General features: G+C 37.7%; 2 protein-coding genes across 2 annotated transcripts in view; one reads left to right on the forward strand and one right to left on the reverse strand.

Moving 5' to 3' along the window:
* Positions 1 to 12,196, reverse strand: part of LOC135347803 (uncharacterized) — a gene marked incomplete in the record, with an annotated part of 825,189 nt that overhangs the window by 459,514 nt on the left and 353,479 nt on the right.
* LOC135347844 (gamma-aminobutyric acid type B receptor subunit 1-like) lies at positions 6,083 to 12,020 on the forward strand. The gene has a single exon (XM_064545937.1). It carries the CDS (start codon positions 9,463 to 9,465, stop codon positions 11,890 to 11,892), a length of 2,430 nt encoding a protein of 809 aa, XP_064402007.1. The 5' UTR covers positions 6,083 to 9,462; the 3' UTR covers positions 11,893 to 12,020.

Below are 12,196 nucleotides of genomic sequence, written 5' to 3' on the forward strand. Positions count from 1 at the left end.
CATGATCGCTCACAAAAAGTTGCTCGAATAATTGGTAAAATGAATCCTGAGGCAACACTTTACACCCTCATACTTCTCTCCTATTCCAAATTAGTTCGAATTATAATTGAAGCTTTACAGAGCGCATACCTTGGATATCCCCAAAACAAGTTTGTCTGGTTTTACGATGGCAATGTGTCGTACTTTGCGTTTAGCCACATTCCACGATTCCTTGTAGCCTTTATCATCACTCTCTTTGCTGCTGTGTACATTGTAATGCTTTCTTGTGGGCAGGTATTTAGCCGTTACTCCAAATATAAGCTCTTCAAATGGACCACACACAAGTACTGTATTCACTTTATGAATGCACATCATGCTCCCCTCAATAATGACCATCGCTACTGGGTGGGACTGCTCCTGCTAGTAAAACTTGTTTATTTCCTACTCTCCACACTGTTCTATGCTAATGTTGATGTTGTCGGATTATTTTCTGCAAGTTTGGCATCTATCATGCTACTTCTCAAGTTGTTGAACAGAGCATATACAAAACGTTCTACTAACTTCCTTGAGACGTTGTTTTTCATCAATTTATTTGTGATTTCCATTGTAGTTGCAAATTCAAGGACTTCGATAAGCAAGAATATTCATTTCATCTTGGCATATCTATCAATGTCTATCGTCTTTGTTTCGTTTATCGTTATGACAGTATTGCACACTTGTGGAAAGCGTTTGAGCAAAACCTATGCAACAATTCGAATGCAATCTGCTATTAGAGTTTCACAGCAAGAAGAAAGGGAACATCTTGTTGAAGACATCAACAATGAGACACCTGATGATCAGTTGAGAGAGCCAGCACTGGACATTCTGATTCCAGTTCAACCAGAAGATTACAACATACCAGAACCACCGTCCCCTACAATACAAACCAGACAGATGACTACATTTGTCGATATTAGGTAGTTTAGTTTGAGTTTAGATCCAGTAGACTTAGCTGTCTATATATATATAGCTAGCATTTTAAACGGCAGATGTGGGCCTATACAGATCTAATTATTCTTTGTATTGCTGAATCTATATATGTGCATGAAGTTTTGATGCGATTGTTTTATGTTTTCTGCATATACCTCCACCTAACATAACAATATTATTGCTAGAATTTTCATTTTGGGTACTATATTATATCAAGAATGTGGTCAATATACCATCATGGCTGATCATGATAAATTACACAGGGTGTACATGAAATAGACATGAAATGTACTTATATGAGTAAAATAAAATTAGTCCCGATTTGAGATTACACCTTAATTTTTGTATGTTACGATTATGCATGTGTACTATAAATAGATATGTTCTCTTCATGAGTTGTGGGGAATGGTGGCAAGGAAGGACAGGTTGGAAACACAATAGACTTTTCACGATAATACATAATTAAATTGAACGTCATGACTGCAAAACACACTTTCTGAGGAAGCTGCACCGGGTACACTGTGAGTTTTTGTAGCGGTGCATGCAGTACATTGACAGGATGTAATGATTAAATTCCACTGCGACACGAAAACATGGCTATAGTCACTAGATATATACGTAACTTCAAACCCCCTTAATAAAGATAAGGTTTGTAACTGAACCACTAAATAGATTGAAATTTTTGCTAACAATTAGCATCAAAATCACTCATTGCCTCGTAATACCTTCTATTTCGGTGTGTCTCTTGCGAATATACACAAGGTTTTAAATGTAACGGTAATGGCTTTATCATAATTGGAACTTTGCTGACCCAACATGTATATAGACTACAACTAACTATAAATTACAGCTATTAGCTCAAAACTTCTGCTAGACTAGGGCTAATGAGTCCGACAGAGGATCACACTGTACAGACAATATTGATCGCATATATCAAAATGCATGCATATCTCTGGCTCAAGTTCTGTGAAAAGTCCGTACAATGAAAACCCTAAACTTGAGTGCCAAAAAAAATTGCTACATGAACGTGTACTGATATTTATCGTTATAATTTTTATGTTGCTATAATTGTTACTGTATATTTTTATCCTTTGATTATGAAAAATTGCCTCTTCCAGATCCACTCATCATCTAGTGTACTACATTTAATTTCAAAGCTGCTATTATTATAATTAATCTCATTCAATTTAAAAATCTGATGATATGGTGTTCTAGTTACCTTCCCCAAAGTCCATGTGCGCTCAAGCAAGCATAGCAAACATCCTGTCTGTCAGCCGTCTCTATATAATAGAGTACCAAAAAGATTCCCTTGTGTTGTTTTAGGTTTGAATTTTCATTATCAAAATCATCAGATTCCTTTTATATAGGGTGTTAAAGAGCAAGTTTGGCTGCATGCATGCATATCAGCTAGTGCTAGCTAGTGTGTTGAATATCTACACGAGTATATACATTGACTAGGAATGAGTATAGTAGTATTGTGTGTTTTGTTAGTCCAACTAACTATTGGTGTACAGACCATCTCTGATCTCTACACCGTAGCAACAGGTTCTAGCAATTCCTCTACACAGTGTCAACAATTGTGCTTTTGTCAAAATGATGTCTTTGATTGCAACTCCACACACCCTACTGTGCTAACAAAGAAAGGAGAGAAGTTCGCACTATGTATTGCAGTTGTGGACCAGATGGGCAAGTCAGTCAATGCTACGATAATCAGTTCACTCAAACTAGACCCTGGTGAGATTGGATCTCTTAAAGGAGGCCAGCAAAGACGACAAGTGAAAGACAGATGCACCGAGTTGGAGTACACAATTTACTCTAGTAATGACCATCAAGCTGTGATAGAGATTAATGTTGATAAGAGTTCTTGCTGTGAGCAAAAAACATTCATGAAAGAAGTGAATGTTGCCTTTCTTCCGTTTACGTGTCCAATAGGACTTGAACCACACTCTGGGGTTATTGATTACACGTGTGTCTGTGATCAACAAATAAAACAATACGTCAGTAAATGCTCCTTACAAAACGGTACCTGGTCCATTGAAATGAAATCAGATCTATATGATCACTGGATCAAGTATGTGTATGCCAATATCACTGGATGGTTTCTTGTAGCTTCAGTGTGTCCTTATGAATACTGTCAGAAACGTCCACTCAACATCAGTCTTGTTGGTTTAATTGAAACAGACGAGCAGTGTGCCTACAATAGGTCTGGGGTATTGTGTGGTGGGTGTCCTCAAGGACTTAGTCTTGTGTTTGGCAACTCAAAATGTGTGCAATGCTCAAACTACTACCTCCTCTTGATTGTACCGTTTGCTCTAGCTGGTATTGTACTAGTGGCATTCATTCTTTTGACTAATATGACTGTTGCAACAGGGACTATCCATGGGCTCATCTTTTATGCAAACATTGTTTCAGCAAATCAGACCCTTTTCTTTCCATTTGAAAATCCGAACTTTCTTACTGTGTTCATATCGTGGTTAAACCTTGACTTGGGAATTGAAACCTGTTTTTACGATGGAATGGACTCGTATGGAAAGCTAATGCTCCAACTTGTGTTTCCAGCATACCTTTTTCTACTGATCTTTGTATTTTTGGTTTTGCATGATCGCTCACAAAAATTTGCTCGGATAATTGGTAAAATGAATCCTGAGGCAACACTTTACACGCTTATACTTATCTCCTACTCCAAATTGATTCGAATTATAATTGCTGCTTTACATCTCGCATACCTTGCATATCCTCAGAACAAGTTTGTCTGGTTTTACGATGGCAATGTGTCGTACTTTGCGTTTAGCCACATTCCTCGATTCCTTGCAGCCTTTATTATCACTCTCTTTGCTGCTGTGTACATTGTAATGCTTTCTTGTGGGCAGGTATTTAGCCGTTACTCCAAATATAAGCTCTTCAAATGGACCACACACAAGTACTGTATTCACTTTATGAATGCACATCATGCTCCCCTCAATAATGACCATCGCTACTGGGTGGGACTGCACCTGCTAGTAAAACTTGTTTATTTCCTACTCTCCACACTGTTCTATGCTAATATTGAAGTTGTAGGATTATTTTCTGGAAGTTTGGCATTTGTCATGTTACTTCTCAATCTGTTGAATAGAGTATACAAACAACGTTCTACTAACTTCCTTGAGGTATTGTTTTTCATCAATTTATTTGTGATTTCGATTGTAGTAGCAAATTCAAGGAATTTGATAAGCAAGAACGTTGATTTCATCTTGGCATATCTATCAATGTCTATCGTCTTTGTTTCATTTATCGTTATGACGGTATTGCACACTTGTGGGAAGAGTTTGAGCAAAACCTATGCAACGATTCGAATGCAATTTGCTAATAGAATTTCATAGCAAGAGGAAAGAGAACATCTTGTTGAAGACATCAACAATGAGACACCTGATGATCAGCTGAGAGAGCCGGCATTGATTCCAGTAAGACTATAACATACCTGATCCCCCGTCCCCTATCAGACAGATGACTACGAATAGTGAACATGAAACATGATATAAAATTATGTTTCTCTGAGTTTAAAGTTATAATAATTATAAAAGCTAGCTGCCTGCTGAATATTATACAAATTTCTTGGGCCTTTATAGATATGTTATATATGTATGTATTGCTGAATCCATATTCATTTTTATGTGAGGTCAAACACATTCTAGGTGCCTGTGATATGATTGGTTCTGTTACTGCACTAAATTTATATGTTTCCTATTCTGAGACTTGCCAAGCTATAGCAAAGTCGCGCCTTCTATGACTGCCAGCACGGGATTTGGAGGGACCATTACCGTAGTAGTGCTAGAAATATAACGTGCGTATAAAATACTGCTATTTGGCCAATTTTAAGGCCACGAATACTATTATTTTATCAACGCCACAATTTCTATGAGGATTGTACAAAAAGGCCAGTAAGTGTGCGATACGTGATATGATAAGCGCTCGCAAAAATAGCATTAGTTTGTACCATGCATGCAGTTCTAGATAATTATAGTACCACGCATGCAGTTCAAGCACTTATATACAGTATCTGATACTGACCACCAAACGTTTTTTCTTCTCGTGTGCAAGTATGGGCACCCTCCAACCAGCTTCTGTCAACCTATACACGTTTTAATTCAGGTTTTTAAATAGCCTCGACTCCAGCCCCTTGAATAGTCTTTCTCAGCGGCTTGGAATCGAGGCTAGTTTTTAAATAGAAAAGCTTCTTGAGTATCATATTCAACAGGCTGCATGGTTGCATGGAACATTGCACAAAGTGTTTATGATTGGCTCTGAGGAGAAGAGTGATAATCTCACGATATTTGCCGAGCATATGGATATCTGCTGAATGAATCGGCTGTAACTGCAAAACCCTAGCTTGCACGAGGAAGTAATTAATTATCAATTATCAACACAGGTGCATTAACTATAGGACATTTACCGGGACAAATATTATTGGGACAGAAGTTGGAAATTTTGACTCTACCGTAATACCTTTTCCATGTTGGCACTCTATAATTATAATGGTTAAAGTTCCTGCTATACACATGTATGTGCTTGGATTTGATATGAGATATTGCTAGTCCCAAATTGTACGGACTACATGCACCTTTGTATAATTAACTGTAATTATACACAAGATCCTACATAATTTTGTACAATCTTGTGTATACAAACGACCGGTTCTCTTCATGAGTTGTGAGGCTAGGAAAGGTATATGTTTAATTGCCACAGTAAATGTGAAGGTTTGTAGATAGATTGAAAGCTATTGATCATGAAGAGACACTAAAATTAATAATAATAACGAACTTATGACAATGATTAGCATCAAAACTATACTCATTGTCTTGTAACACCTTCTATTTCGGTGTCTCTTGAATACACATGGGATACAAGGTTTCAATAAATCGAAACTTAGAGTAATAAGCTTTATCATAATTGGAACTTCGTTGACACTATCAGTAGTGCCCTATAACCATAAAGGAACAGACCCCATTATAATTATCTTTTCTAACCCGGGCACCCAACTATGTATGTTATGCTATTAGATTACAGCTATTAGCTCAAAAATGTCTGCTATAGGGCTAATGAATCCATTAGAGGATCACACTATACAGACGAAATAGATGAAGAAACTGTATACATGTACATGCATGTATATCTATCGATATCCCTGGCTTAAGTTCTGTGAGAAGTCCGTACATGTCAAGTGGAACTCTGGAAAGTTTGAGTGCCAAGAATACTACGTGAGTGCATGTGTAGATATAGTGGGACATAATTATGTGCAAGCATGCATTAAATGCGTTTTAACCAACTTTTCATCTACAGCTATATATATAATTAGTAATTATATAGTGATGTGCTCAGAATTTATACTTATCACACAAATTTAATACCAGTTATTACCAGTATATAATTATTGTCTAGTGCATACAAACCACCACTGACCATACTAGCAGTGACCATGCAGCTCGGGCATATCCCACAGAATGATTCTCAGCACTGTATAATTGTTTTTTCCCAAAATTATATTTTCGATCTATCTGAAGCGCTAGCATAAAATGTCCAAACAGTGAGAGCAATACACGCAGCCCGATAAACTCTGATGCCATGCAAAGATATATAATAGTAAGACAACTGATACCAGCAGCTGAGAGAGCCAGTACCTGTAACATATACCAGATCCTCCATCGCAAAAGCAATGAGCAAGATATGCAGCTGGTGAAGTTTGTTGACACTAATTATGCTAAGTGTATATGCATGTGATCGTGAACAGGTGAAGCCAATGTTATACATTTCATAACTTCTGTTAATTCACAGTCATGTTAAAATGTTAAAGCTGCTATTCGTGTAGAAATATTGGGCACTTTTAATTCATCAGTTTTTTGAAGCAGTAAAGTATAATTATGTTAAGCAACGCAAACATCCTGTATGTGAATTGCTCAGTCTATCAACCGTCTCTAAGGGCATTCTCGTCAACTAAATTAGTCCCTTTTTTGTTGTATAGGTTTTGAATTTACCACAAATTCTTATTGTCAGGATTCCTTTTATAGGGTTTTACAAAGCTTGCATGCATATCAGTGCTAGCTATACTGAGTTGAATATCTACACAAGTAAAAGAATTGACTTAAGGAATGAGTATAGTAGTACTATTGTGTGTTTTGTTAGTCCAACTAACTACTGGTGTACAGACCATCTCTGGTCACTACACTGTAGCAACAGGTTTTAGCAATTCCTCACAGTGTCAACAATTGTGCTTTTGTCAAAATGATGTCTTTGATTGCAACTACACTCACCCTACTGTGCTAACAAAGAAAGGAGAGACGTTCGCACTGAGTGTTGCAGTTGTGGACAAGGTGGGCAAGTCAGTCAATGCTACGATCATTAGTTCACTTAAACTAAACCGTGGTGAGATTGGATCGGTTAAAGGAAGCCAGCAAAGACGACGAGTTAAAGACAGATGCACCGAGTTGGAGTACACAATTTACTCTAGTAATGACCATCGAGCTGTGATAGAGATTAATGCTGATAAGAGTTTTTGCTGTGACCAAACAACTTTAATGAAAGAAGTGAATGTTACGTTTCTTCCGTTTACGTGTCCAATCGGACTTGAACCACACTCCAGAGTTATTGATTACACATGTATCTGTGATAAACTAATAAAACAATACGTCAGCAAATGCTCCTTACAAAACAGTACCTGGTCCATTGAAATGAACTCAGATCTATATGATCACTGGATCAAGTATGTGTATGCCAATATCACTGGATCATGGTTTCTTGTAGCTTCAGTGTGTCCTTATGAATATTGCCGGAAACATCCACTCAACATCACTCTTGCTGGTTTAATTGAAACAGATGAGCAGTGTGCCTACAATAGGTCTGGGGTATTGTGTGGTGGGTGTCCTCAAGGACTTAGTCTTGTGTTTGGCAGCGAAAAATGTGTGCAATGCTCGAACTACTACCTCCTCTTGATCGTACCGTTTGCTTTGGCTGGTATTGTACTCGTGGCATTCATTCTTTTGACTAATATGACTGTTGCAACAGGGACTATCCATGGGCTCATCTTTTATGCAAACATTGTTTCAACGAATCAGACCCTTTTTTTTCCATTTGAAAATTCGAACTTTCTTACTGTGTTCATATCGTGGTTAAACCTTGACTTGGGAATTGAAACCTGTTTTTACGATGGAATGGACTCGTATGGAAAGCTAATGCTCCAACTTGTGTTTCCAGCATACCTTTTTCTACTGATCCTTGTATTTTTGGTTTTGCATGATCGCTCACAAAAAGTTGCTCGGATAATTGGTAAAATGAATCCTGAGGCAACACTTTACACGCTCATACTTCTCTCCTATTCCAAATTAGTTCGAATTATAATTGAAGCTTTACAGCTCGCATACCTTGGATATCCTCAAAACAAGTTTGTCTGGTTTTACGATGGCAATGTGTCGTACTTTGCGTTTAGCCACATTCCACGATTCCTAGTAGCCTTTATCATCACTCTCTTTGCCGCTGTGTACATTGTAATGCTTTCTTGTGGGCAGGTATTTAGCCGTTACTCCAAATATAAGCTCTTCAAATGGACCACACACAAGTACTGCATTCACTTTATGAATGCACATCATGCTCCCCTCAATAATGACCATCGCTACTGGGTGGGACTGCTCCTGCTAGTAAAACTTGTTTATTTCCTACTCTCCACACTGTTCTATGCTAATGTTGATGTTGTCGGATTATTGTCTGCAAGTTTGGCATTTATCATGCTACTTCTCAAGTTGTTGAACAGAGCATATACAAAACGTTCTACTAACTTCCTTGAGACATTGTTTTTCATCAATTTACTTGTGATTTCCATTGTAGTAGCAAATTCAAGGACTTTGATAAGCAAGAATATTCATTTCATCTTGGCATATCTATCAATGTCTATTGTCTTTGTTTTGTTTATTGTTATGACAGTATTGCACACTTGTGGAAAGCGTTTGAGCAAAACCTATGCAACAATACGAATGCAATCTGCTATTAGAGTTTCACAGCAAGAAGAAAGGGAACATCTTGTTGAAGACATCAAAAGTGAGACAGCTGATGATCAGCTGAGAGAGCCAGCACTAGACATTCTGATTCCAGTTCAACCAGAAGATTACAACATACCCGATCCACCGTCCCCTACGATACAAACCAGACAGATGACTACATTTGTCGACATTAGGTAGTTTAGTGAATGATTTAATGTTTCTCTGAGTTTTACAGCCAGTTAGATCTATAGACTATCAATGTCAGAATATAAAGTTAGCTGTCTATAGCTGAATTCTATATGGCAGATTCTTTTGTCTTCGTATCTATCATATCATGTAATCCTTCTGTATTCATGTATTGCTATAGATCTAGATATCCATAACATGTGGTCAAACCAAACACATGTCAGGTGTTCTTGCTATGATTGTTTCTGATTACTATTTAAGGCAGTTTCCTGTGTTCTTACCCCTGTGATGACACACTCCCACTTATGGTCATGACATTGTGTGCATGTGTCTAGTTGGCTCATTATCAGTTCAGACTATAATTATATGGATCTATAGCTATAGTCCAATGATGTATCTACATAGCCATTGTTTAGTCAGTTGCCTATTTGCATCCATTGCCATCTCAGGAGTGATCTCTAAGCAACCTCTCTACTTGCTGTCCTATACTAACTCTGAAGACTCTATTGTGAATCCATTTGAAAGCTCATCCCTAACTATTGCTGCACAGTTGGCAGTGAACCACATCAACAACAATTCAGACTTACTTTCAGGCTATGAACTACGTTTAATCAGCCAAGACAGTGGATGTATTGCATTAAATTATGTGTCTTTGTTTAGACATTTCATTTACAGCCACAAGAACATTACCGGCATTCTGGGGCCTGGTTGCTCAGAACCTTCCATCACTCTAGGCTCGGAGATTATCACGATGCCAATGCTACAGACCTTATCAGTCGGTATATCTGCAACTCAAACATTGGAGCAACAGCATTTTGTGAACTCGTTTAGTACGCTCGACTCTACACGACTTATAGTTAAAGCTTTGCTAAAGATTATTAGCGATAATAACTGGACCAGATTGTTTATCGCATTCGATTCTACGACCAATTACTATACTAAAATATTCGAGCAACTCAATTCAAGCTTACCAAGAACTGACTTTAAATTACAATACATTGCTCTGCACAATAGTACACTTGAGTTTGATCCTGTTGGTGCTGCACCAGATTGTGTTGAAAATCCACGGATCTTCATTGTCATAGCTGGCTCAGAAATAGTGAAAAGGATAGTTTGCCTCTTTGACAAAAATTTTATGGGAATCTTATACCCCACGTACCAGTTTGTAGTAGTTGGTCAAACGTTGGAGTCTTTAGTAACTGATGTAACTTTTGAATTGGTTACTTTTATCAATGACACTGTTCGTACACATGCAGTTTTTGAGTGCTCTTCGGATGATATTGAAACTCGGCTTATTGGTTCTATTTTTCTTCTCTACAACGTTGTAGCCAATACCACAAACACACTCTCCGGCTTGTCACATTCACAATTTGTTGAGGAATACAATCGTAACATTCAAACTTATAACAATGAAAACTCAAATAACCTGCTTCCTAGTTTCTATGGTGCTCCTTTTTACGATTCTGTTTGGGCACTTGCATTAGCTCTTAATCGCTCAGCTACTGATTTGGGGGGAAATGGACTATCTGATCTTTCAGATTATAACTATGGCGATAAAAACTCAACTGAGATAATTCGAAACCATTTGCTATCAGTTGATTTTCCAGGAATTTCTGGGAGGATTAGATTCAGCAGGAATAATACATTTGTTCCACGGGTTGTCGACATCTTTCAGGTTCGAAATAACAAACTGATATTATTGGAATACTACATGTACAATGTCACAGAAGACGATGTCACAGAAGACGGGCTATTTGCGTATGGAAACGAAACCATCACGGACTATATCGGTGACACGTTTAAACTAGTCACTGAGAAACCTTTATACACGGGGGTTGTACTGATGGTGACTATCGTGTTAATTTCGATACTTCTGATAGGGTTTCAATTGTTGAGTGTTGTGTATGTAAAGCATCCGTCCATTAGGGCAACTAGCCCGAGGGTATACCACTTAACCTACATTGCTTGCTACATACTTCTGAGTGCTTGTGTTTTAAAGATAGTAGCTTTCTCTTTCAACTTACCCGAATACAGCCTAAAAAGTGAATGTAGGATTGATCAATTGGCGGAGTTTCTATTCGGGACGAGTGATGTTCTCTTGTATGCAACTTTGGCCGCTATTTCATTTCGTATTTACCGGATATTTGTCCACTATATGAATCCAGGAAAGTTTATTCAGAATTCGTACTTGATATCCTTCATTGCAATCATCACTCTTCTTTACATTGTATGCGATGCAGTAACGATTGCACTAACTATTGAAGATCCGCGTATAGATTGCTCGAACATTACTGGGAGTGTGATGACTGTTGACATTATTTGTAACGTTCAGTTTGAATGGTATAGACTTCCTAACGTCGCATTTCCAATTGTACCGAGTGTTTTAGCTTGTGTTTTTTCACTTTTAGGAAGCAAGAAAGTGTCAATAAATAAGTTTAAAACTACTTCCTTTGCATTGCTCTGTTTCATCGCCTATCTCAACGTAGCCACATTGACCCTGTTCTATTTAACCAATGCTACCTCACCAACCCCTGCACTAGTGATTGGATCCAAACTAGCTTTGGTTATTTGTTGCATACTTCTTCTCTATCTACCTCCGAGTTGGCCCATCTTCAAGGAATGGTACACCGGCTCTCGCTTGGAGCAGTATTATGTATCAACCCGTTCTTGTCAGGAAACAGATATCAAGCCAAAAATAACAATTACGTTAGCTGCTGAAAACAAACTGAATGAAGTAAACTCATCCACAATTTAATAGTAATTGTATTTTAATTGTATTTATTTCCTGTTCACTCTCAAATTCCACATATACCCTTTCATGTTATACACACGTCACAAAAAAAATCATCTGATCCAAATTAAAATCAAATCAATACATCTGAACATTATAGTCAAAAATCGAATCACACCTTCTGTACACTTACACTCAAAGTCAAAACAACTGCATGTAAAGGTGAGGTAACAGCTGTGACTTGCAAACATGTATATAGCTAAATTCTGACTTGCATTGTTCGCATGCATGTAGCTAAATTCTGACTTGCATTGTTCGCATACATAAG

This window comes from Halichondria panicea, chromosome 14, assembly GCF_963675165.1.
Source record: "Halichondria panicea chromosome 14, odHalPani1.1, whole genome shotgun sequence".
Taxonomy (NCBI): domain Eukaryota; kingdom Metazoa; phylum Porifera; class Demospongiae; order Suberitida; family Halichondriidae; genus Halichondria; species Halichondria panicea.